General features: G+C 64.4%; 1 protein-coding gene across 3 annotated transcripts; it reads left to right on the top strand.

The window, feature by feature from the left end:
* The first annotated feature begins 1994 nt into the window (after window positions 1–1994).
* Window positions 1995–22490, top strand: CORO2B (coronin 2B). 3 transcript variants are annotated; one of them, XM_062583383.1, is made up of 13 exons: window positions 1995–2081; window positions 8787–8855; window positions 12593–12793; window positions 18174–18290; window positions 18519–18668; window positions 19053–19217; window positions 19297–19413; window positions 19631–19735; window positions 20051–20147; window positions 20467–20579; window positions 20900–20990; window positions 21126–21206; window positions 21343–22490. In XM_062583383.1, the coding sequence occupies exons 1-13, from the start codon at window positions 2067–2069 to the stop codon at window positions 21453–21455; spliced, it is 1434 nt and encodes a 477-aa protein (XP_062439367.1). In that variant the 5' UTR covers window positions 1995–2066; the 3' UTR covers window positions 21456–22490. The 3 variants fall into 3 exon arrangements, with proteins under 3 accessions (XP_062439367.1, XP_062439365.1, XP_062439366.1); XM_062583381.1 differs by having other exon boundaries at window positions 21067–21206; XM_062583382.1 differs by lacking the exon at window positions 8787–8855 and having other exon boundaries at window positions 21067–21206.
* The last annotated feature ends 2905 nt before the right edge of the window (window positions 22491–25395 follow it).

The raw sequence follows: 25395 nt of genomic DNA, 5'->3' as shown, positions 1-25395 counted from the left end.
CCAGGCCCTTCCCGCGGGACGAAGGACGTCAGGGTTCCTCCAAAACGGTGCAGGAAGCTGTTTTCTCCTCGCTCGGCGCCTTAGGGCCTCCGCGCCCTCGCCTGGGTCGGCTCACAGGCGCCTCCCGGTTTTAAGCGCGTCCTCCATCCACGGCCAGCCTTCTGCTCCGAAACCCAGCTCACGGGGAAAAACGGCGTATTTGCTGAAAAGAGGTCATCACGAGGTGCTTAGGGAATTAGAGGTGGCTTGCTCTGCTGGCTAATGTAATTAACTCTACATTAACTGCATTAGCCTTCCTCACCAGTTCACATCCAGCTCGCAGAACATGCTTCACCTTTGCAAGCAGAGCTGCTTTGGAGGGGTGCCTCAGCGCACAGCCATTTTTTACAGCGCTCTCGCTATGCACTTGTTATCAGATCCACTAATATTTTATGGAAAGGCTCGGCACGAGAATAAAACTCAGTAATCTTCAATCAGACTCTTGGCTGTATAATCTCCTTATAAAAAGGAAATCCTTTGTTTATTGGTAGAGTATTTTTCTTTAAGGGGAAGGGCATTTCTCTTTCTTTTTTTTTGGCCTCGAGTATTTTTAATGCAGCAGCAATGAAATAATTTTGCATCAAGTCTGACGGCTGGATAATTCTGTGGTGAGTTTGTGTCGTGCTGTCTTCACCTGAACATACCCAGGGGACAAAGACTTAAAATGCTACTTGCAAATTTTGCCTCTCTCAGCTTGAATGATGGGGAGCTTTAAAAAAGCGACAAAAAGCCTCTGTTTCACAGCTGGTGCAAAACCCTCGCGAGCAAGGGCTCTGTGCCACGGAGGGCACGTGACACAGCCTCCCCTTTGGGGTTTTTCTGTCCGTTTTGACCGGGACATGCAGAATTAGGTGTGTTTGCTCTGGGGCTCGAGGCTGCCTGAGTCACGGGAGCGCGGTGGCTGTTGCACGTGCCGTGCAGGTGAGCTGTCGCTTCTCCTCTCCCCAGATGCTAAGTTAAAAAGCCACTTGTCACATGCTACAGTAGGAGAAAAAAAATAATCACTTATTAGATACAATAAGATGTTTCATGATTTTTTTTAAATAGTGGCTAAGCTAAAAAGTCTGATTTTTTTCACTGAGTTAGCACAAAATATTGCAGCTACTGGAAGAGCTGCTAGTGCAGCCGCTTTTCTCACTGATGTGGGGAAGCTGCAGCAGTCCCGACATTTACATTGGAGTGGGGGGAAAAAAAGAGAAAAGCGATTTATTTCCTCCTGCACGGGCGCAGCGCTGCGGGCGGTAGGTTTATTCGGGCACAGCCTGGCTGCTGCTCAGAAAGGAGCATTTATTCCTGCTGCCTTGCCTAGGAGAAAACGATCGCGCTCGCAGCCGCTGAACGCTGGAACTGAACTGCTCGCTTCGAGGCCCGGGAGATCGCCGCACGAAAAAAAAGGGGGGGGGGGGAGCCGGCACCGGCTGCTGTTTTGCTCCGTTCGCGCCTGGATCAAACCCGCTGCGCGGCTCGCGGTGCTGCCCTGGCTCGGCTCGGCTCGGCTCGGCGGAAGGGCTCGGTTATCCCGTGCATTTATTTATAAGCGCTGGCGCAGGAGGGGGAGCGGGCTGGGAAGCGCAGCAGGTGCCCGCCGCGCCGCGGCCCCCGGAAATAGGAAGTTCGGCTTTTAAAGAGTTAAAAAAAAAAAAAAAAAAAAGAAAGCCCGACAAAAAAGCAACCGCGGCCGCTTCTCCTCGGAGCCGAGCGGCAGCTCTGCCCCCGCGCTCCGTCCCTCCCTCCGCCGCCCCGGGGCCCTGCCCGCCTGCGGCCCGGCGGCCCCGGCTGCGGCCCCGCGGCGGGGGCGGCGGGCGGCTCCCCGCCCTGCCCTGCCCTGCCCGCAGCCGCCGACTGCGGGCGCGCCGGCGGCCTCGCTCGCCCCAGCCCTGCGGCTCGGCTGCCTCGCGGGTTTTTCTTTTTTTTTTTTTTTTTTTTTTTTTGCTTTAGGTTTTTTTCCCTTCTCCTCCCCCCCCCCCCCCCCGCCTTTCCAATTCCTGCCTTCCGGAGAGCTCGCTCGCTTCTCCCCGCGTTCCTGCATGACTGTCACCAAGGTAAGGACCTGCCTGCCGCGCCCGGGCCGCGCCGCGAGCTGCCGGGGCTCAGCCGGGCCGCGGCCGCGGGGGGAGCGGGGCTCGGCGGCCTCCTGCGTGGCCCCCCCGCCCGCCCCGAGGCGCTTCTCGCATCTCCGAGCGGCTCCGTCGCCAGCTCCCGGCTCTGCTGCATTTTTAACCCTTTGAGCGGCGGCGCGGCGGGGCCCGGGGCGTCCGCAGCCGCGGGCAGGGCGGCAGCGAGGGTGCCCGGAGCCCCCCTCGGCTCGGCTCGGCTCGGCTCGGCTCGGCTCGGCCCGGCGGATGCTGCGCGAGGCGGGGGCGGCGGCGCGGCCGCGGAGCGCCCCCGCCCGCCCGGCCGGGGCTGCCCTCCCCCCCCCCCCCCCACCCCCGGGGAGCCGCTCCGGGTCCGCGCTTCGGCCCTCGCACCCTTCGCTGGGTCTCTCGCAGAGCCCGAAGCGGAGGCTCCGCTTTCCCGCAGCACTGGCAGTGCCCCGGGGGGACGGTGCTGCTTCCTAGGCCCCGCTCCGCATCTCCGCTCCCCGCGGCGCCCAGCTCTGCGATCCCCCAGGCCCTGTCCTGCAGCGGGACAGGGACGGAGCGATCCCGCTGCCGGCGCGTCCCCGGAGCGAGGGCCGTCCTGGGGGCCCTGGGTCGCGCTGCGCTGTAGACGCGGGGGTTGGAGCTGCCCGAGCTGAACAGGTTCAGCCCAAACTCTGCTGCTCGCCTCGTGCCCCCAGCTCGCCGCTGTGCAGACGCGTAAAGGCTTGTGCAGCGGGGCCGCGCAGCAACGCACCCCGCTAGCAATCCCGCTCCGGGGCGGCAGGCCGCCTCGCGCAGGGCTGGCGCGGCGAGGGTGGGCGGTGGGACGCGCTGCGAGCGCTTCCGCGGGGGGCCGGCGGCAGATATCCCTTCCCGGCAAACCCGGGGCGAGGGCTCAGCTCCGGCAAGCCGGGGCCTGCGTGCAGCGAGGGTGCAGCAAAGCACTCGCTGGCCGATGGAGGGACTTGACTTTCCTGGATGCGACCCGATGCTGGGGGCTGAACGAAGCCCCTGCCCATCGCCGCGCGTGCGGAGCGTGGCGTGGAGTTAGCGCGTAGCCGGCGGCAGCGAGAACGTCGTGGTCCTTCGCTGAGCCGGGGAGCGAGACGCTGGGGAGGGAAATCCCGGGGCCGCGGTGCGGCTGCCGTGCTCTGCTCGCCGCCTCTTGCGCCGGCCGTCACCGAGCTCCCGCTCGCAGGGCCAGCCCGAGCCCTGGGGCCACGTCCCCTGGTGAAGGGGGTGCTGGGGATGAAGCGCTTTCCCCCCGGCTTGGTCCTTAGCTTGCGTATTGCCTGGTTTGATCTTTTTGCTGAGCAGCCACCGGCTTTTGCGTTGATTGTTATTTATTTCTGGTGCATCTTGTGCTGCGTTGTGCTGTTGCCAAGCCCCTGCTAGCTGGACAAATGCATCAGTATCTGTGCATTTAAAAAAAAAAAAAAAAAGAAAAGAAAAAGAAAAAAAAGTGCTTTCAGCCCTTCTAGGGGCTGAGAGAGGGATTGAAAGACTAACCCAGAAGGTCAATCAGGTTAAAAACCTGCAAATTTACTGGTGTTAAAGTGTTGGGTTTAACCCAGGCTGATTAATTTGTAGTGCTTGTTAACAGTTTTGTTTTTTGAGTGCAGATTTATTCAGTGCTAAATTGAGAAAAGGCCTGGAGGTCACAAGGAAAACGTGCTTTGTAGTAAGGTGAAGGACTCCTCTGATAATCGTTGAGAAAAAAGAACGTATAACCGAAAAGGATCCACGGTTCGTGCACAGAGCGTGCGTTCGTTAAAGCGCCGACAAGCTCCCGTGCGCCCCGTTACACGCTGTTTCCTGCGGCGTGGGCCGTCCGGGTGCAACCCAGGAGCCCTCCGGAGGGTCGGAGCGGCAGGAAGGCGGAGGCACGCGCTGCCGGTGCGTGCCGCGGGCTGGCTTCTCCGGCCGCCGAGCCACCCGCTGCCTCCCGCCGGAGGGGAGCCGGGCGAGCGCGGCGCGTCCCCGCGCCTCCTCCCTTTGGGGGGGAGTTTTCTACCCACAAGAGGAGAGTTTGGTTGGGTTATAAATAGGATGGAGGAGAGCGGATTGAAATGCAAGAAGAGCCCACGGTTCGCGTTGAGGGATCTACCCGCGCTCCTTGAAACCTCTCCCGGGGCCGAAGCCAACCATCTCCTTCCTGCGCGGTCCTTCTCCATCCCCAAACGGGAGCTCCCAGGGGAAGGAGCTCGTGGCTCCCACCGCGAGCAGCCCCAGCAGAGCTGCGAGCTCTGCCCTGGGGAGGTTTCTCCAGGCCCTGCAATAAGGGTCAGTGAGGCCGAGTCCCGCGGCCGCGGAGGTGCGCTACAAAGCTTAAACAAACCAGCTCACACAAACTAGGTGCAAACGGTGCTTCTTCCCCAGGTGCGAAGCGTGCCGGCACCCATTTCCAGCTTCCTTTCCCGCCCCGAAGACATGCGTGTATTTAGGAGGGCAGAGGTGGCAGCCCGGGCGCTGGACGGGCCGCCCGCCCTGGCCGCGGTCTGGGGCCGAAGTGCCGAGCGGCTGGAGCCGGGCGCGCTTAGCTGGGCGGAAGGGAAGGGAAATGCAGCAGGGCACGGAGCGGGGGCCGTGGGCAACGGCCCTCGTCTGGCTCGCAGGGCGCTTCGTCCGAAGCTGCGCTCGCTCGATGAAGCCGGTGGCAGGGATCGAATGCGCTGCGACTCCCGCTCCGATCGAGAAGCAAAACTCTGGAAACGAGCAGCTCGGTGCTGGGCGAGCCGAGGGCGCCGGAGGGGCGCAGGCAGCGGGGGCTGCTCCGTGGCGTGCCGGGCTGCGGAGCCGTTCCTCGCCCTGGATTACTCCCTGTTTCTTATCAGCGAGCAGGAAGAGCGCGGAGCCGGGCCTGGTGGTTGGCAGATGATGCAAGGCTTGGGGGAGTGGGAAGCGAAGAGGGGGGCGAAGGCGCGGATGTGAGTCACAGGAGGGATAAAAGCAGCCGGGGGAAATGATCTCCGTCGCGCTCGGTGCCGAGGCCGCGGTGCCGCCGGGTGCTTTGGCCCTGGGGGCGGCGGCGGCGGGCGAGGGGGAGCTGGGGGTCGCTGGGCTGCCGCAGGCAGGGCCGGCTCCGCGGGGCGCATCCCGCTCCCGCCGGCGGCTCGTGCGCCCTGGGAGCAGCTCCTGGGGGAGCCTTAGTTGGGGGGATGCAGTTTTAAAATGCCTGGAGTTTTTTTTCTGAAAGCTGTGGTTTAGAAGAGGACGTGCCATGGGGAAGCGCCCCGGCTGGCGCTAGGCTGAACAGTCTCCTCTGACTTTTTTTTTTTTTTTTTTTAATCTATTAATTGGCATTAGTCATGGAGTTACGCCGTCTAGATAGCAGCTCATCCTCTTAAGACAGTGGCTTGATGAAGCCAAAGCGAAAACCCAGGGAGGAAATTGCGTCTCTGGTCTGCCGTGGTCGAGGCTGGTCGGTCAGTGGTGCAGCCGAACGCGGGCAAGGAGAGATCGCCGCAGGAGCGCTCGCTCGCGCGGGAGCGCACGGGAACGGCGCGGGCGGCGCGGCAGCGGCCGCGGGGAGCGCCTCCGCGGCCCGGCCCGTCCTCCCCGGCATCGTCCCCGGCGTTCCCAGGAAGGGCAGGCTCAGCGTGTCTGGGCCGAACGCTGATTCCACGGAAAAGCTGCTGCTGGTTCAAGCAATACGAAGCTCGCCTGGAGGCACCAGGCCCTGCTATCGTGCAAAACTGCGCTTTGGACAGGCCTGATTTCCCCAAGAAATTGCTACGTTTGGTGAAGTCTTCTCTACACGTTCCCCTAAAAGATGAATTTGGTGAAGTGCTACGCACGCGGTGTTTGAAAACCAGCTCGGGATGTTGCTAAATCCCCCGCTAAAGGGTTGCGGTGCGAGCACTCCAGCACGTCCGTAAAGCGGACGGACGGCGATCGGCGCGGCACGTTGCCGGCGGGGCTCGGAGGCGCCGGCCACGGGCTCGGCCGCGGCCTGGGTTCGGGATCGCGACCGATAAAACACGGGAACGGAGCGGCGGGGTGGGGGTCGCGCTCGGGAGCGGGGCTGTCGCGCGAGCCGCCTGGCAGCGCCCGGTCCGCGGGCAGCGGTGCCCTTGCAGCGGCGGGGAGAGGCAGCGAGATCGCTGTGGTCGCCAGCTGCACCGAGAGGAAAACGAGGCCCTCGATAACGAATCGCTAATAAAGTACGAAACGAGTCCTCCTTTCCTAAGCAGCAGCAGCAGCAGCAGCAGCAGCAGCAGCAGCAGTGCTCGCCCCTCTTTGCTGGGGTGGGGAGCAAGCGCAGCGGGCGGCCTTGAGCCTGGCGAGGGGAGCTCCCCGTTTTAGAAAGAGTTACTGTCGTCAGAGGCAACGCATCTGGCCGGCGGTTTTTTGCAGGGTTTTAACGCTGCACTGGGCTGAATCAGAATTAATCTGTTGCTTTAACGTTGTCCGTCTGCAGCCAGTCGGCTCGCTGGGTGCTGTTGTTCGTACTGTGCAAAGCGCGATGCCGGGTCACTTTTTCCCCCTGTCCCCTCCCCCTTTCTTCTTTTCATGGAAATTTTATCAAATGATGAATTGTTCAATTCATTTCCCAGCTAGCAGAAAGCCCGAAGCCCTCGAATTCTGGATTCCTATCTCCCGAGTCAGTGTGCGATTACCGCAGGCTGGCAGCAGGCAGACCCTACGTGACGGAGCCAGCTGCTCGAGTCCCCCACGGATCCATGAATCGGATCTTTCAGGGGCTGGACGGGACCCAGCGGAGCGCTCGGCTCCGCGGATCCGCCGCTCCTTTGTTCGCCTCCCGGCAGCTCCCCGCCGCGGCAAATCGGGCCGAACCCCCGCAACCCGAGCCCGGCCGACGGCGGGGACGCGGGTTTGGGCGAGGGGCGGCGGAAAGCCCCGGCGGGAGCGGGGAGGCCGCGGCGGGTCCCGCGGGGCGACGGCGGCCGCGGCGGCTCTTCGCAGCCCGTTGCTCGCTGCGGGGCCCGGCCGGGATGCGTCTCCTGGGGCTCGTCCCGGGGCGTTGCAGCCCCGTGCGGCGCTCCCGCCCGCCCACGGGAAACCCGGGCCTCTTTCCTCCCGGAGGAGCCCGGACCCGCTGCTTTCTTCCTCTCTGCACCGCGGTTTCTTCCGGAGATGCCGGCGAGCCGTGGGGGCCGGATGGAGAAGCCCTCGCCCACCTCCCGCTCCGAAGGGCGGAGGACGGCGCGGCTCCAGGCGGAAAAGCCCCGCGGAGCAGCCGGCGGAGCGCGGGAAAGTCCCGCGGTGGCGCCGCCGCCGGCCTCTGCCCCGGAGCCGCCGCTGGGAGCGACGCACACGTGCGGGTCGCGTCCCGGCCCCGCGGCGCGGAGAGGGGCTGCCGGCGCGCCCCGGCGCCGGGCTGCGAGCGGGCGGCCCGCGTGCGCGGTGGCGGCTGCAGATCCCCCCGGGGGAATAATAGCGGCTGTGTGAGCGCGGCGGGGGCCCCGCGGCGGGCCGTGCCAGGCGCCGCGGGCGGGCGAGCGGCTTGTTCGGCCCCCGCCGCGGGCTCCCGGCTCTCCGTTTGCAGAGAGTGCCGCTCGGGGCGGCGGTTTGGAGACGGGCCGTCCCCGTCTCGCGGGGATCCCCGAACGCCCGGGGCCCCCTTATAACAGGATACTAAGAATTAGGCGCCTGCAGGGCGGGGGCGCGCGGAGAGGGGCCGCGGACGCTGCCTTGGGGAGGGGGTGGCACCGGTAGGGCCCCTGCTTTCCCCCGTAGGTACCCGGGCGCTCGGCAGGGCGGCAGGAAAGCGCGTTTTAGTTAAGCCGGGTGTTTTGCAGCTGTGGCCGGGCCCCGTGGCTCGTCCCGCGGCAGCTGTCTCGCGGGCGGAAGCCGCCCTGCTTTCCTCGGCGGTTTTGGCTGGCGGGCGGCAGCTGCCGTCACCGTCCCCCCCCCCTTCCCCAAACCGCATCTTCACCAAACTTCTTCCTCGAGGGGGCCGGTTCGCTCGCGCCGACGCCGGGTCCTCCGGAGCGCCGCGGCGGCCGGCAGAGCCGGAGCGCGGCCGCGGCGCCGGCTCCCAGCGGCCGGGGACGGCAGGAAATTACTGAAAAGTTAAACTCGGGGGAAATCCCAGGCGCTTCCTTCCCGGCTGGGCAAAGCTCAAGCTGGGAAATACCTTCCTGGCAGCGCCCGTGTGTCTGGCGTCCCTCGCGCGGGCCGCGTTACCGCCGCCGGCGTTCGCAGCGTGAGCCCGGTGCTCTCCAGCGGCCGGATGAACGGAAGCTCTCCTTGCTGCTGCTCGCACGCTAAAACCGAGCGACTCGCCCAGAGGCCACGGTGCCGGCCCAAAATCCGGTCTCTCCTTGCCCGGCCCGGCCCGGCCCGGCGGCCGTCGTGCGCGACGGTGCAAATCCGGGCGGGAAGGAGAGCGAAAGGAGGGAGCCGCTGCCCGGCCGCAGCCGCCCTGCTCGCGGCACCTCGCGCTCCCCGGCCGCGGTCCCGGCCGCGCCGCGCCCGGCGCCTGCGCGGGGAGAAGCGCTCTTCCCACCGCCGCCTCCTTCCCCGGTTTCTGCCGCATTTGGGTGCTTGTTTTAATCACGCGTTGGGGGAGCGGCGGGAGCGCCGCCGGCCGCCGCGCTCTTGCGCCGGGTCTTGCGCCGAGCGCCTTCGGGCCGGCGCGCGCGGTCTGCGCCGTGCCTCCCGGGACGGGGCGCTGAACGCTTTTGCTTTCCCTCTCCGCAGAGCGCTCTCGCCGAGGCCATGAGGGAGCTGCGCAAGCCTAGCGTGGCGGGGAGCAAGCCCGGCAGCCTGGTGAGTGTCCCGCGCGGGGCCGCGGCCGGGAGCGCCGGCCCCTTCGCGCCGCCCGGACCCCGGCCCGGCCGCGTCGGGACGTTCCCGAGGGCGCCGCGGGGGCCGGGCGCCGCCTTCCCGCCCCGCCAGAGCCCCGGATTCGCCCGCTAACCCCGACCGGCGCGTTTCGCGGCGCGGCGCGAGCGCGGTGTGCATCGCGGCCGCGGGCGGGAGCCGCTCCGCCGAGCGCGCTCCCGGCCGGGGCAGCTCGGACGGTGCTATTTATAGGATGTACGGCTTGCGAAGGGATTACGGCCTGCTTCCCTGCCTAGCCGCGGCTCCGGCGTCGCGGCCCTTCCTTTCGCAAGCCCGCTTTCCCAGCGGCCGTTGCCAAGGCTCCCGATGCTTGAAAAGATGCATTTAAAAATAAACACATTGAGACAAGAGCTGCGCCCTGCGGCTGCCGGTGGGGAAGGCTGGGAGCTGCCAGGACACCAGGAAAGAGTCCAGGCGGGGGGCTGGGTTTGCTTCTCGCGTCCCTTCGCTGGGCGAGCGGCCGGGCGGCGCCGGCGTGCCGGGGCCGGCGGGATTCGCCTCTCTGCCCCTCGCTGCAAGCTCCTTTTGCGCCGTGCAGAAAGCGGGGGGGGGGGAGGGGGGAGGCAGGCAGCCCCGAGCCGCGACGCGGCCCCCGACGGCTCCCTCCGGCGTCATCGCCTTAATCCGGCGGGAGCGGCGGTGGAAAGCCGCCCGCTGCCTGCCCTACATTTTGCCCGCTCGTCGGTCGTCCGCGCGCGTCGCTTTAGCAAAGGGGCGCTTTTGCTTTTGCTTTTTTTCATTTTTACTTTTGTTTTTTGCAAGGGCCCCGCCAGGGCTCGTTCCCTCGCCCGGTGCTCCGCGTGTCTCCGCTCGTGCTCGGCCAGCGAGGCACCGCGGCCAAAATAATGGAAATTCGGCGCGCGCCGGCGCGGAGAGCGCGCTGCTGCGCGCTGTCAGTGCGGTTTTTGCATTTATGCTGGAAGTCCCTGTTGCCCGCGTGGATGCCCACGTCCCCGCCGGGGCCTCTGCTCCTCCCCTCTCCCAGCGGGAAGGGGGAGGAAAGGAAGGAAAAAGCGGTTTCCCGTGTGGATCCGCGCGCTGCTCGGAGCTCCCTAGCGCTGCCGTTTCCTGCCCCAGCCGCTGCTGCTGGCGAGATTTCCATCCTCCAGTTTGGGATCCGGGGCCGCGCTCTTCCCCTCGAGGACTTGAGCGACGAAAACGTTGCGACGATCCTGGAAACGCTGGAGCAGCGCGGAGACTTTCTCCACTGCTGCGTGTTTCATGAGGTTTAATATTGATGCTGAACGTCATGATTGGGGATGTGATTTATTTTATTACCTTGCTTCAAAGTGTTTTATAGCATCCCCGCTTTTCATTTAAGGCCTGCTCAACCAAAGACAGAGGAGGAGCTTTAAAATGAAAGGAAAATCTGGAGTCCAAGAATAATGCAGAAAGAGAATGAATCTTGGAAATGGTGGCACGTTAGTCTGATTCTCGGAGGTGGATGAAAATGACTCCAATACATCAATAGTATTTTCTTAATATCCCTGAGCCGCTGGGAGCGAGGCGATGGAAAACTAAAATGCACGTTAGTATCAGCGAAATACAGAGAATTACTCAAAGAGCAAGTTTCATAAAAATTATCTCGGATTGCAAATGCTCTGGACGGTACCTTCCAGCGCTGCCGGGTGCTGCGAAGCGCCGAGGAGGCTTTCCCGTGCCCTCCAAAGGCTCCGGGCCGGCCGTGCCGAGCGGGATCCGGCCGCGCCGGGGGGGAGGCGCGCGCAGCCGCGTCCCTCCTGCCGAGCCGCCGGCCGAGGCTCTTGCGCAGCCGGCGAGGCTCTGCCGCACGCGCGTCCCCGCGCCTCGGCCGGGCGGGGACGGAAAGTTTCCATCGACCGGAGCTGAGGCGTCATTCCCAAAAACGTATTAGTAGGGAAAATATATATGTATTTCTTTTTCCTCCGTGCCCCGAGCTCTTCCCAGCGTGGGAACGCGGCCGGCAGCGCCGTTTCCAGAGCCCCCCGCCCCGGGCTGCCCGGCCCCCCGGCTGCTCAGCGCCGCTTGCAGGAAACACTCGGCCGGCGAGCGAGACTGGGGGGTTGCGGAAGAGCAAAGAGCTTCGGAGGAAGCCGGGCGATCGCGCCGAGACGCCGAAAGCGGGCCGGGCGTCCCCGCGGCCGGCGCAGCCTGGCCCCGCGCGAGCAGCCGGGCGTCCCCCTCGCGAGGGGCCGGCAGGGCCGTCGAGCGCGGTAACTGCTGGACACCGGCTCCCTTACCCCGCGCTGGTGCGTGCGTTTATGTACTTCGGGTGATTCGGATTAATCCGTTTCCAAGTCACTGCATTGAAAGCCTTAATTCGGTTGTCATAGGTACACAACGTGGCAGCGCTGCACGGTCCGGATTTCTCCCGAAAAGGCTGGCAGCTGGTTTAGCGGCAGGGTAGAGCCTTTTAAAGCCCTTTGAGAGTTGTGCCTTGTGCCAGAGAGGCCCCTCGCGTTTGCTCGAGGGCGTTTGCAAACCCGCGCTGCTGCTGGGCTGCCCGGCCGAGGCAGGTGAAGCCGAGCCGGGGCCCGGCTCGACCCGGCCGAGAGGCACCGTGTCCGGAGCGGCCCGGGGGGGCTCGACGGGGCCGAGAGGCACTGTGTCCAGGGGACTCGACCCGGCCGAGAGGCACCGTGTCCGGAGCGGCCCGGGGGGGCTCGACCCGGCCGAGAGGCACCGTGTCTGGGGGGCTCGACCCGGCCGAGAGGCACCGCGGCCGGGGGGCTCGATCCGGCCGAGAGGCACCGTGGCCGGAGCGGCCCGGGGGGGCTCGACCCGGCCGAGAGGCACCGTGTCCGGGGGGCTCGACCCGGCCGAGAGGCACCGTGTCCGGAGCGGCCGGGGGGGGCTCGACCCGGCCGAGAGGCACCGTGTCCGGGGGGCTCGACCCGGCCGAGAGGCACCGTGTCCGGAGCGGCCGGGGGGGGCTCGACCCGGCCGAGAGGCACCGTGTCCGGGGGGCTCGACCCGGCCGAGAGGCACCGCGGCCAGAGCGGCCGGGGGGGGCTCGACCCGGCCGAGAGGCACCGTGTCCGGGGGGCTCGACCCGGCCGAGAGGCACCGCGGCCAGAGCGGCCGGGGGGGGCTCGACCCGGCCGAGAGGCACCGCGGCCGGGGGGCTCGACCCGGCCGAGAGGCACCGTGTCCGGAGCGGCCGGGGGGGGCTCGACCCGGCCGAGAGGCACCGTGTCCGGGGGGCTCGACCCGGCCGAGAGGCACCGTGTCCGGAGCGGCCGGGGGGGGCTCGACCCGGCCGAGAGGCACCGTGTCCGGGGGGGCTCGACCCGGCCGAGAGGCACCGCGGCCAGAGCGGCCCAGCGGGGCCTCGACCCGGAGAAGAGAGGCACCGTGGCCGGAGCGGCTGGGGGGGGCCTCGACCCGGCCGAGAGGCACCGTGGCCGGAGCGGCTGGGGGGGGCTCGACCCGGCCAAGAGGCACCGCGGCCAGAGCGGCCCCGGGGGGGGCTCGACCCGGCCGAGAGGCACCGTGGCCGGAGCGGCCGGGGGGGGCCTCGACCCGGCCAAGAGGCACCGCGGCCGGGGGGGCTCGAGGCTGCGGCGCCCGCGGCACCGAGGCGTGGCGGGGGGGAGGTTTCGGAGGCGCGGGCGCAGCGGTGCCGAGGCGCGCTCGGGGCCGGGCCGGCTCCTCACGGCGCTCTTTTCCCCCCTCCCCGGCAGATGTCATGGCGCCCGCAGTATCGCAGCTCCAAGTTCCGCAACGTCTACGGCAAGGTGGCCAGCCGGGAGCACTGCTTTGACGGGATCCCCATCACCAAGAACGTGCACGACAACCACTTCTGCGCCGTCAACGCCCGCTTCCTCGCCATCGTCACGGAGAGCGCCGGCGGGGGCTCCTTCCTCGTCATCCCGCTGGAGCAGGTAGGCGGGCGGCCGCCGTGCCCGCGCTCTCCGCGCGCGCCTGTCCCTGCAGCTGGCCGCGTCTCCCGGGCGCCGCGCCGCGAGCAGCGCAGCAGAGCCCCGGCGGGAGCCCGTCCGAAGCCGGCCCCGGCCCCGGCCCCGGGCTGGCCCGAGCGCTGGCCGGGGCAGTGCTGCGTCTTCCGCTGCAGAAACGGCCCTGGCTTTGGCCGGGGCAGAAACGCGCGTCCGGCCAGCGCCCGGCTCTGCCCCGTCCGCGGCCGCAGGGCTCCCGCGCTGCCCGGCGGGGACGACGTTCCCGTGAAAAGCCCTTTTGTCCGGGACGAAACACGGAGAGATGGGGACGATTAAAAATACACCAGCGCGCTTTAATCGGCATCGGTCCCTGCTCCGGCTCCACGGCGGAGAGCCGGGGTGCGCGGGCTGGCGACGGGGGCGTCGGGGCAGCCCCCGCTCGCGCTTACAGCCGGGAAGTACTAGCCGTGCCGAGGGTCCCGTTTGGGGCTTATGGCTGCACCGGTCCAAGCCCTGCGCGCAGGAGAAGCGCCCTTCGCACGTGCCCCCTTTGCAGCGTGCGCCCCGGCGCGCCGGCTTTCGCTTCCCGCCGCTCCCCGAAACGCCCTTCGTGACGATCCGGTTTCGGCTCTTTGCACGAGTTCCCTAGCGAATCTGCACGTCCCTCGTTCACGCAGTTTTAAACTCCTGGAAATTCAGCTGATTCTTCAGAAAGCGGCCGGTGGGGATGCACTTTGTGCGCCGAAAGCGGGCTCTGTCGGGAGCGGTCGCTCACGGTTGAGTGCTCGTGGCCGCGGCGGAGGCAGAGCTGCATCGCCCGGAGCGGCAGCAACCTGGCGCATTAAATAAATATTACCTTGGCTTTGCTTCGCGAGCGCCCGGCGCGGACGGCTGCCAGCCGGGGGCTGCACTTGCCGCCCGACTGACGGTGTTTTTCCCGTGCAACTTTCATGCCTCTTCTGAATTTTTCTTTAATTTCTTGAACAGTATCAACTACAGATGGAAGAAGCTGTAATCAGCGTTTTAATTGCAATGCACAGCTTGACGCTTATTAATATTCTAAAAAGCGGAGCTTTATCTAAGCGTTCGGCACGCTCCACTCCCCACCCGTGCCTCTTTTCCCCGAGTTTCGGCCGTCGGCGGCGAACGAGCCCGTCCGCGCAGCGGTTCTCGGCGCCTCCTGAGCTGCTAACCCGGCGGTGCCCGCAGCTTCCCCGCGTTCTGGCAAACGCAGCCCGGCGCCGGGGGAGCGGGAGCAGAGGGAGGGAGCGCGGCGTGGCTTGCAGGCTGCTCCGGCGGGATCATCTGCGCGGAAATCCCCAGGCAGACCGAGCGCGGAGACGTTATTGCCGAATAAATCCCGGTCGGAGCAGACCTAGGCAACCTGTGTCAAGCGGCTACACGCGCCTTCGTACAATTTAATAATTTCTTTCTTTTTTTTAAAATAGGAACTGATTAGCTCATTAAGAGTAGACTAATTTTCTTTGAAAATCAGCAGCCATCTAATTAATTGGCATCCATATTTAGCCGAACATAATTAAGGTAACCTAGATACTGCAGATCTGTGCAGGGTTTGATTTGCTGCCATCCTTGCAGGTTTTTTTTTTTTTTTTTTTTTTTTTTATCTCTCTGCCCTCTGTTCCCGTCAGAAATCTGCTCAGAAAACCCCTCTGCTTTATGCTTAGAGCCGCGCTGCCTTTGCGTCCTCCAGGCCGTCTGTTCCTCTGCCGACTCAGAAATGTCGGCTCCTTCCTAAGCCAAAAGGCGCCAGCGCCGCCCGGCTCGTTTTGCTTTCTTACGGAACAGCCCCGCGGCTTTTTGCCGCTCCCCGTCGGCAGCTCCCTCTGCTTGCCCAGAGCTGCCGGCGCCCGCCGGGGGGTGCGTGGTCCCGGGGGGGTGCTGGGGAGCCGCGGGGCCCGGGGCAGACGGCGGGAGAGCGGCTGCTGCTCTGCCAGCCCTTCCGCTCCTCCCACCCCGCCGCTGGGCTCGGGGGCGTCGCGGACGAGCAAGGGCAAGCTCCTTGCGTGGTTAATGCACCTGTACGGGATGCCCGAGCACCCTGGCTGCAGAGAACGGGCAAGCTCGTTGCACGGTTAATGTACCTGTACGGGACACCCGAGTACCCTGGCTGCAGAGAACGGGCGACTTCGTTGCACGGTTAATGCACCTGTACGGGACGCCCGAGCGCCCTGGCTGCAGAGAACGGGTGAGCTCGTTGCACGGTTAATGCACCTGTACGGGACGCCCGAGCGCCCTGGCTGCAGAGAATGGGCGACCTCGTCGCATGGTTAATGCACCTGTACGGGACGCCCGAGCGCCCTGGCTGCAGAGAACGGGCGAGCTCGTTGCACGGTTAATGCACCTGTACTGCAGAGAACGGCAAGCTCGTTGCACAGTTAATGCACGTGTACTGCGTCGGCTCTTAGGCTGCGGGAGACGTCCCTGAGGCCTACGGAAGATACCGGTGCTTCTGCGTTTGCTCCCGGCCGGCGTTGCGGCGCGCCGCGGTCTCCCCGCGCTTTGCAGGGAGACGAGCGGGCCGAGCTGCTGCGGGAAACCTGGCTCCTCCGGCTCCGGCTCCGGCGCGCTTGGGTCGGAAACGTGAAGTTTTACCCTTGGCCCGGGAAGGGGCGGCGGCGCTCGGCGGGGGAGACGCGAGCGTTGTCCCGGGGGGCGCGTCTGCGGCTGAGCCCCGGCCGCGCGCGGGGAGGGGGCGCGAGCCGGCGCCGCCGCGGCGGATGCCTGCACCCTCTGCCGGCTAGCGGCCGGGAAACGTGGATTTGTTTTTTCATGTCCGTAATCCAATTTAACAGCAACGTTATGCGGGCTTTTGTCTTTTTAATTAACAAGCTTGAGCCCGGCTGCCGCCTTGGTGGCGCGGACGAGCAGCGCTTCAGCGGGGCGCCGGGGTTTCGGCTGCCGCGCGCCGTGGTCTGCGGCTGCCTGGCTCCGAGCCGGCATCCTCGCGCACCACGCGCGTTTTTCTTTCCCTGCTTTGTAACTTGCGTGTCTTTGTAATTGCTAAAAGAATAACTAAATCCCTTAAGAAGTGATGCGCTGAGAAATCAGCCTGAGAAATCCGGGGCCGTTTGCTTATCTCGAGCGCCCCTGAAGCTGCAGCTCGCCAGGGAGAAGCCTTCGAGACGGGCGATATCCTCTCCCCTGGGGAAACCGAGGCACGCAGCCGGGAGCCGGGAGCGTAGCCCGGGCCGGGATACCGGCGGCTCGGAGGAGCGGAGCCCGGCCGGGGGCGAGCGATGAAGTGCCGAGGGCTACGCAGAAGCACTGCACGGCCGTGCACGCTCGCGCGGCTGCCGTCCGCCGGCTGTTTAAGGAGTAAACCTGGAATAACCTCAGCTTAGGCTGGAGAAAGGCAGGAATGTGCCCCGGTTCCGTGAAATCTGCTCTGCTTCCTTCTTTTCGTTCTGCAGCAGGGGAGACCTTTAAGTGACAGCAGAAAATGCCTTTGCTCTGCTAATCTCAGCCGCTAGCGACTGGCGGGCGCGCCAGGATTTCTGAGGAAACCCTGTAAATCTGCCGTGGCTCCGGCAGGACTTCGCTGCTCCCCTGGAAGGGCTGATAGGAGAGAGGCAGAGCCGGGCGGAGCGAGGCCCGGCCCGGTGGGGTTCCGCCTTAGCCCGGGGGGTTTCTCCTCCCGTGGACGGGGTTTGAGGGTGGTGAGGCTCTTTCTGAAGGTTTCTGGGTGGCTGGTCCGAGCGCAGAGAGCTGGGTGGAGGTTCTGGGCGTACCTGAAGCTCTTCACAGAAAACAAGAGAACTTGGAGATCTTCTGGGAATTTTATCAAAGATCTGTGTGATAAAGTGCTGGAGCTGGAGGTGGGAAGTGCTGCCCGGCTGCTGGGGACATCGCACCCTGATGGTGCTCCGTGGCTCTGCTCCGCTTTTCTCCGTGCTGGGCGCGTTTTAAGCAAAACCCTTGCATTCCCGGACAGACACGGTCGCTAGCAACCGACTCTGCTTTGCCCTCTGGAAAGTGTAGTGAATTTTGAAAAAAGAAAAAAAAAAGAAAAAAAAAGAAAAATCAAATCTACTTTGCAAAGAAAATTACTCAGCCGGTTGCTCAAAAATCGAAGCGATTGCATCTGGAGTTGCGCAGCTGAAAGGTCCGGCCTCTCGCAGCTCGGCAGCTGCTGCACGCGTTTCTGCTCCAGGCTGTTGGCAGCGTCGTGCTAATGCAGGTCGGGGCGCGGGGGGGAAGCGAGATCGCCCGCGCCGCTGGGGCTCAGCGCGGCGAGCCCCGGGGTGCGGCGAGCCCCGGGGTGCGGCGAGCCCCGGGGCTTCGCGTGCCGTTAACCCGCAGCGGGACGGGGACGCGCTCAGGTTTTTCTCCGGCATTCATATGTTTTTCAGTCAAAAGCAGCGTTTTCCAGAATTCTTTCCTTTGGAAAGGAATTGACGGCACCACGGCAAAGGCGTCCAAAACACCGGTTTGGCTTTGCAACCTAAAGCGCTTTGTAAGAGCTTGGGCTTGGGCAGCTCGTCCGGGGGGAGCATCTGGGCACTCGGCGCTGCCCGGGGCCGTAATCCCACGCCCGTCGCCGGCGGGGACTTAATGCAGTTTGTAAGGGGCTTCACGGGGGGCAAACGGCCCCGTCAGCCGGCCGGGAGGCAGCTGGGGGCGTTTCGGGGTAATGAGAGCAGACACCTGTGTTTTTCCCTTACCTTGGTAATGCGGTGACCCACATATCTAATCCCCCGGGCTTCGAGACCAGCCGCACGCTCGTCTTGTACGTGTATATATATATATATATATATACATACATATATATATATATAATGTATGCTATTTATGAAGGATGACATGGAACAGTTTTATCCAAGTGGAAACTGGCTTTTTGCTGAGCAAATAAAATACGTGAATCTTTAAAAAAAACGGCTGCTCCTGCCCGGCACCCGCTGTGTCCCAAAACGCCCTGGCAGGGATGCACGAGAAAACTCCCCCGCGGCTCCCCGGCCCCCGGGGCGTTTCCACCGCCCGCAGGTCCTTGCACGACGTGCGCAGTCACAGCAGCTGCAAAATCAGGCGCCGGCCCGATACACGGCCGCTAAATGGCCGTCGAGTTTTCACTTACTGAGCGGTAAGTCGGGGGGGGCGGCAGGCCCCCGAGCTCGGCGCTGTGCGAGGCGTAGCGGCTGCGGGCACGCCGCCCCGGTGTGCACCCGCGCCGGGGGCCGCGCGAGCCGGCTGCGCCCGCACCCGCCCTCCGAGGGCAAAGTGTGCCTGTATATACATTTATGCATAAAACACGCATTTTAAATATTTTATATGTATGTACTATACGTATAATTATCTATATAAATACGATATTGCATGCCTTTTTATATTTTTTTCCCGTGGTTAATCGCAGACCGGTCGGATCGAGCCGAACTACCCCAAAGTGTGCGGCCACCAGGGCAACGTGCTCGACATCAAGTGGAATCCCTTCATCGAAAACATCATCGCTTCGTGCTCCGAAGACACGTCCGTGAGTAGAGGCCCGAGGGTGCGGGGCGGCGCCGCGGAGGAAGAGGAGGAGGAAGGCCCTCGGGCAGGGTGGGCAGCCGCAGCGCTGCAGACCGGGGCGGTTCGGCCGCCCCGTCGGGACGGAGCGGGCTCGGCCGCGCGTGTCCGGCTCGGGAGAGGGCGGGCGGGGGCGCCGGGAAGCGGCAGCCCCTTCGCGGCCGGCGCCCGACCGGCGCGTTCCCCGCTCCAGGTGCGGATCTGGGAGATCCCCGAGGGCGGCCTGAAGCGCAACATGACGGAGGCGGTGCTGGAGCTGTACGGGCACAGCCGGCGCGTGGGCCTCGTCGAGTGGCACCCCACCACCAACAACATCCTCTTCAGCGCCGGCTACGACTACAAGGTGAGCCGCCGGCACTTTCCCGGGGGCTTTCCCGGGGCCCCGGCTGCCCGTGCTCCCGGGGTGGGCCGAGCTGCTGCACGGAGCAGAGGTGCCCCCGGCCCCGCCGCCTCGGAGCACCGCTAAACTGCGGGAATGCACGGAGACCGGAGGTGCGCTCCGGGCACGGCCCGCGCCGGAGGGATGCCGTGGCGTAAGCGGGAAGGACGGTGCATCGCTGCGCGTCCTGCGGTCTCTGCGGGGACCGTGCAACGCCGACGCCGTGGGAAGAGCGAGCGCCGAAATCCCGGCGCCCCGCCCTGGGGGAGACGCTTGGGGTGTCCTGAGCGGAGCCCGTGGCGCTCGGCTCTGCTCCGGGAGGGTCCTCACCCGCCCGCCCGCCCGCAGGTGCTCATCTGGAACCTGGACATCGGGGAGCCGGTGAAGATGATCGACTGCCACGCGGACGTCATCCTCTGCATGTCCTTCAACGCCGACGGCAGCCTGCTGGCCACCACCTGCAAGGACAAGCGGCTGCGCGTGGTGGAGCCGCGCTCGGGCCGGGTGCTGCAGGTGAGGGGCTCGCGGGGCGCGGCGGGGCGGCCCCGGCGCGCGGAGCGGGGCTGACGGCCGGCGCCGGGCTCTCTTGCAGGAGGCCAGCTGCAAGAACCACCGCGTGAACCGCGTCGTCTTCCTGGGCAGCACCAAGCGGCTGCTCACCACGGGCGTCTCGCGCTGGAACACGCGGCAGATCGCCCTCTGGGACCAGGTCGGCACGGGGGGCTCCGCAGCCGGGCGGCAGCGCTCGCGCCCCTCTCGGCATCCCGGCCGCGTTCCCAAAGGGCGTTTCCGGGCCTTTCGGGAAATGAAACGTCGCCCTTGCGAGCCGGGAGGAGGAGGGCGGGCTGGGGAGGGGAAGCGGCCCCGAAGCATCCGCGCCGGAGCTCCGGGCTGCTGCTCCGTCAAACGCTCTCGCCGTCGCGCAGGAAGACCTGTCCATGCCGCTCATCGAGGAGGAGATCGACGGGCTCTCGGGCCTCCTCTTCCCCTTCTACGACGCGGACACGCACATGCTCTACCTGGCCGGCAAGGTAGGCGGGCTCCGCTGCCGGGGCCGGAGCTGCTCGCCGCGTGCCGCCGGCGCCCGGGAGAAAACCTCTGCCAAGGGCGCGCTGGCCGCCGGCGGGTCCGCGAGGGAGAGCTCCGCTCCGGCAGCCGCTGCAGGGTTTTATTAACTCTCGTTGCGTTGAGGCGGCCGGGGCAGGGGCAGGGGCAGGGCGTGCGGAGCCGGGCAGCTCCAGCCCCCCGCCCCAGCCTGCCGCCTTCCCGCGGCTCCCGGACGGCGCCGCGGAGCGGGAGGTGCCCGGCGAGGCGGCGCCGACCCTGCCCCTGCCTCCCCGCCGCAGGGAGACGGCAACATCCGCTACTACGAGATCGGCTCGGAAAAGCCCTACCTGAGCTACCTGATGGAGTTTCGCTCCCCCGCGCCGCAGAAAGGCCTGGGTAAGGATCCGGCCCCGCGCTCCCCCGGCCGTGCCCCGTGCAGGGGGGAGCCCCTGCCGCGCACGCTCGCTCGCTCGCCCCGCGTACCGCGCGGCTCCCGAGCGGCCCCGCGTCCCGCGATTTTGCGGGAAAACCTCCCCGAGTGGCCGCGATTCTTGCAATTTCCCCTGACTTTCCCTCCGTTCTTGCAAACGCCCCGGCCCTCGCACGGGTCCTGCTGCCGCGCTCGGCTCCGCGGCGTCCAGGGCGCGGGGACGGGGTGGGATCCGGGCGTCCCCGTGGGGACGAGGCGCCCGCTGACGCCGCCCCGCCGCCGCAGGGGTGATGCCGAAGCACGGGCTGGACGTGTCGGCCTGCGAGGTCTTCCGCTTCTACAAGCTCGTCACCCTCAAGGGCCTCATCGAGCCCATCTCCATGATCGTGCCGCGGCGGGTGAGTGCCGGGGCGCGGGACGCCCGCGGGGTGCGGGTCCCCCCGGGCGGCGGGTTCGACGCTCCTGAGTTTTTACCCCGGGCCTTTGGGAACACCGCGTTTCTGCATCGCTTCCCTCGCTGCCGTTGCTCCGTGCAAAATGAGCCCGGGCTGTGGAAACGCGCGGCGGGAGGGCTCGTCCTGGGGGGGGGGGGGGGAGATTCCAGGGGATCCGCGGCGCGGCGCCTTTCCCGCGGGAAAACGCCCGCTTCCCGCGTGCCCCCTCGCACCCGCCAGCGGAGCCGCGGAGCCGCTCGCTCCTCTCTTCCCCGTGTTTTTAGTCGGAGACCTACCAGGAGGACATTTACCCCATGACTCCGGGCACGGAGCCGGCGCTGACGCCGGACGAGTGGCTGAGCGGGATGAACAGAGGTAGCGCCGGGGGGCGGCGGCGGGACGGGCCCCGGGGTCCGGGCCGCCGCCGCAAGCCCCTGCCCTCCTGCCCCAGATCCCATCCTGATGTCGCTGAAGGAGGGCTACAAGAAGACGGCCAAAATTGTCTTCAAGGCGCCGGCGCGCGAGAAGAAGAGCGTGGTGGTGAACGGCATCGACCTGCTGGAGAACGTGCCGCCGCGCACGGAGAACGAGGTGAGCGCCCGCGCGGAGCCGGCCCGAGGAGCCCGCCCGGCGCCTCTCCCCCCGCGTCCGCGTCCGCGTCCCTCCGCGGGCTGAGCCCCGGGCGGCGCCGGCGCCCTCCCGGCAGCTCCGTCTCCTTTCTCCCAAGCTGCTCCGCATGTTCTTCCGGCAGCAGGACGAGATCCGGCGGCTGAAGGACGAGCTCTCGCAGAAGGACATACGCATCCGGCAGCTACAGTTGGAGTTAAAAAATTTACGTAACAGCCCGAAGAATAATTAACTTCCCGGGACGTTTTATAAATAAACTGTCTTTGTTTATACTCGCTCTTTAATTTTATTGTATCCACTTACACAGAATATGAGCCAGAAGTCGAGTGACCTGCCAAGAGCCCACATGCTAACTGGAAATATGTCCTTGTAGTCTTGTCTAGCACTAAGAAAAGGCCTCTGCACTATAGCTGAAAGCTACTGCATGGAAGGAAGCGGGGTGGGACCTGCACCCCGGCGTTTTTCTTGGAGCAAGTAGAAGAGCCTCGTGTCCTCCGTACGGCACTAACCCATCGGGCGCAGCTCCGGTTAAACCCGGCACGGGAAAACGCAGCGTGTCCTTGAGCAAGTAAAGATGGTTTGTCGCTATTAACTTCTTTCCTATGCAAAACGTGAGGGCAGATGCCCCTGGGTACAAAACTGGAAGTTTCCGCTCCACTAGCCCGTTTCCAGAAAGGGCCGAAGTTTGCAAGCGCCCTCGCCGAGAAAGCGGGCAGCGCTGCGGATTAGCTCGGGTTGCGGGTTAACCCTCCCGCCCGGTCGGGAAAGCCCCTCGCCGGCGCCAAAGGCCCCTCGCCGCTGCACGGCCGCGGGCCGCCCCGGCCCGTCGCTCCGGAGCACCTTCGGGTCCGGTTGTAGGCTGGACCCCACGGAAGGGGTTTGCTCCCGGAGGGGTGCGTGCGTCTGTGCGTGCCCCTGTGCACGTAGCGCGTCATCTTCTGATAAATACGTCCATGAAAAGACCCTAGGCGCGTGCAACCACGTGCCTGTGAATTAGGCCTCTCGCACAGGGAAAGACACCAAATATTGTTACTTTGCCTATATATATATGTGTGCGTGTGTGTATATTTTCACGTAAATCAAGCTGTTAAACTGCCTCGCACCGTCGGTGCAATGGTTTCTCCTCCCCGTTGATCTCCAGTGTGCCCAGCACCCACCGCTCTCCCGTCTTTGCGTTCAACATGCTGTTGCCGGCTCTTATTTATGCTGCCACAAAATAGCGATGAAATAAATGTTTTAAAGATACCAGCCCTTGCGAGTGGCCCAGTTCTTTTTTCTGATGCGAACCAACGGGAAGCCCTGGCTGATGCCACCACCCAGAGCAGCATTGGTGGGTGCCTCATGCTGGCTGTGGGGACCGAGGGCTGCTGCATCCACAGCCCCGTGCAGGGAAGGGTTTGCTCCAACCCTGGGTGCCCAGGTCTCCCCTTTCTGCAATTAGCAACCCTGAGGCTCCTGCAAATGAGGGGGCTGGGGGCAGCTGTGCTGGGCTCAGCCCTTTGCCCCAGCCGGCAGCTAAAGCTGGGGCTGCACTGGGGGGCGGTGGGGAGGTTGCTCCCAGCTGGGTGCTGTGCTGGGATGGCTGCGTGCAATGTGGCTGAGGTCCCCAGTGCCCACCAGGACCCGGCCCGAGCGCGGAGGTGGCTTTGCAGGTAAGGGACGTCCCCTTGGCTTTAGTCCGTGTTGGCAGCGGTGCTGCCTCAGTGGTGCACGTGTGGGGCTGGAAGGGGGCTCTGCGGCTTTGTTGCATTTGTTTTCTGCCGCTGCGTGTTGTAGTTTGGTAGCAGGGCTGGAGCTGCTTGGTTTTTTTGGTTGCTCATGTTGTTTCTCCTGCTGCTGTTTGTTGGTTTTCAGGTGCCGCTCTGGCAGTGTTGGCAGCACCGAGCTCTTAGGAAAGCGGCCTTTGTTTAAAAGGCTGCTCGGAAATGGGCCGGGGGCTGCTGGGGGGGTTTCTGCTGGCTCGGGCGTGTGCTGGGGTGGTGCCAGGGCAGCGCGAGAGCGGGACGGGGCAACGCCGGTGCCTTTCCCTGGGGTGCTCGCTTGCGTTTCCCTGCTTGGCTGTGTTATACCACAAAGCTGCCTTTTCCCAAAGCAAAAAACACCGTTTAAGCGAATTTTGGGTGCTTTGTTACTTGTGTAAGCTCTGTTTGCTCCCAGATCTCTGCTGTGCACCCAAGGTCGGAGCAGGAACCTCGTAGTCCCCTTTGCGCTTATAATCTTACGTGTTGCGGCCTTATTCAAGCTGGGCTGGGATTTATTTGGTTAAATTACGTCTTGTAAGAGAGGAGCGAAGGTTCCTCCCGTGGAAGGAGCCCCAGCGCGGCTGGCGGCGGCGGCGGTGATTAACGAGGCCGGCGGCATCGGCGTGGGCGCCGGGCCGTGTCGTGCCCGGCGGCGGCACCGCGGGGGCCGCCCCTCCCGCGGGCTCCGTCCCGCCGGGAACGCCGTCCAGCCTCGGCCCCGCCAAGCGTTTCACTTATTGGAAGCCCTTTTAACAGGTTTTAATCAAAAACCTCGAATCTTCTGTAAGGTTCGTCGTTAAGGATGACTTTGTGGTGCCGTGTAGCTTTTCTGCTGTTTTTTGCCTTCCGTATCAGCGCGATCGTTCTGTGCTCGTCCGGCTCAGCCTGGCCCGCTTCCTGCGGGCCTCGTTCCGTGTCTGAGGCTGAGGGATGAGTTACCTCCTGGCTCCTGTTACGCTTCCTATCTTCGGGATTATCGCTAATCTTCCGTGTTTCCCAACATCTTGCAAGTGCCTACTTGAAAAGGTTCTGATGATTAAGAACCTCTTAATTTACAGACAAAGATACAACAAGAGCTGCTCTCTGAAATCTGAAAATAAGCAAATTCAGACAGGAAGACACCACGTTATTCAATTAATTAGGGATTTCCCATTGAGACATTTCACTGAGGATTAGGGCAGTCCCTCCGATGGCCAACGCCTTTAAACTGGGCTGTTTTGCAGTAGCAGAGCTTGGACCCGCTCGATCCAGGAGCTCTGACTGTGCGCGTGCGAGCACGCCTTGGCATCGCGACTCTTTCATAGCAAAACACCATTTTTTAAAAAAAATGAGGCACAGTCACTTTTTGATCCAAAGTGATGTCCCAGCATACGGCTCCTTCCAGCCTCTCCTGGGAGGGAGCTCTCAAAAGCTGAAAGGGGAATTTGGTGCTTGAGCACGACCAGCTCAGCCAGATGTGGTCGTGCCAGATGTGGCCGTGCCAGACGTTTAGCACATCCATAAGGCCACGGGGCTGCAGCAGCTCAGGGTGAAAACACCCCATCGCTTTCTCTATTGCCCTGTAGCATCAAGCTGCTGAACATAGTTGAAAAAAATCACAGTAAAACTGGTAGTTCCAGCGAAGCTGGTTTACGAGGGTGGCCGAAGCGAGGGCAGGCGGCTCCCTCCCGAGGAGGCTATTTGGGTTGTAGCGCCCGCGGGCACGACCTCGGCTAACGCCACCTTCTCCGTGCAAACGCCTTGCAGGTGGAAAGCGTCGGTAGGCAGAACAAAAACTCCCAGCAGAAATGCTAATGCTTTGCCAAAAGGTCTTTACTGGTTTTATTGGCTCTGTGTAGAAGGAACAAAACCAACGGTGTGAAGAAATGCCTGATGGCGGAGAGGTGACACGGGACATTATCTAGACCAAATGTTTCCCCGTGGAGAGCGAGAACTGCCAAGCTAAATAAAACTAGTCAAAATACACTTGGAGGAAGAATTAATAGGAGATGCTTGGATGGAAAAGCAGTTTTCAAGTTTCCTCATTCAAAGGGGACTGATAACTACAGCTTGTGAGCTACGCCTGCTGTCATACTCGATGCTAGTCTATGTCCTGGGCTGCCGAAGGAGAAAGTTCTCGCCATCCTGTTTTAACACAATTCACGCCATTAACCCTGCTGCCATCGTGCAGTTGTCCAACGCGTGGGGGGAAATGGCAGCTGAAAGTTTATCGTCCTCGGGGCTTCGTGCAGGCGTTGCTGCTGCAGAGGCTCGTCCCAGGGAACGGCGAGGGCCGCAGCGACGGCGGCGCGGGGGTACGTGGGCCGGGGGGGCCCCGGGCGGCCACTCGCTCCGGGGAGGAGGAGACTCCTCCAGCTGCGCGCTGGGAGGGCAGCCGGGCTCGAGCCTCGCCGCCCCGGCAGACCATCCCC

Source organism: Rhea pennata, chromosome 10 (assembly GCF_028389875.1).
Source record: "Rhea pennata isolate bPtePen1 chromosome 10, bPtePen1.pri, whole genome shotgun sequence".
Taxonomy (NCBI): Eukaryota; Metazoa; Chordata; class Aves; order Rheiformes; family Rheidae; genus Rhea; species Rhea pennata.
Note: the sequence above shows the minus strand (reverse complement) of the source record. Positions and strands in the feature narration are given on the sequence as shown.

What these genes read in the sequence shown, in the direction of transcription:
- CORO2B (XM_062583381.1), top strand. An exon ending in AGATCGCCCTCTGGGACCAG is followed by an intron (nt 19,414 to 19,630) that starts GTCGGCACGGGG and finishes GCCGTCGCGCAG; the next exon opens with GAAGACCTGTCCATGCCGCT. An exon ending in CGCCGCGCACGGAGAACGAG is followed by an intron (nt 21,207 to 21,342) that starts GTGAGCGCCCGC and finishes CTTTCTCCCAAG; the next exon opens with CTGCTCCGCATGTTCTTCCG.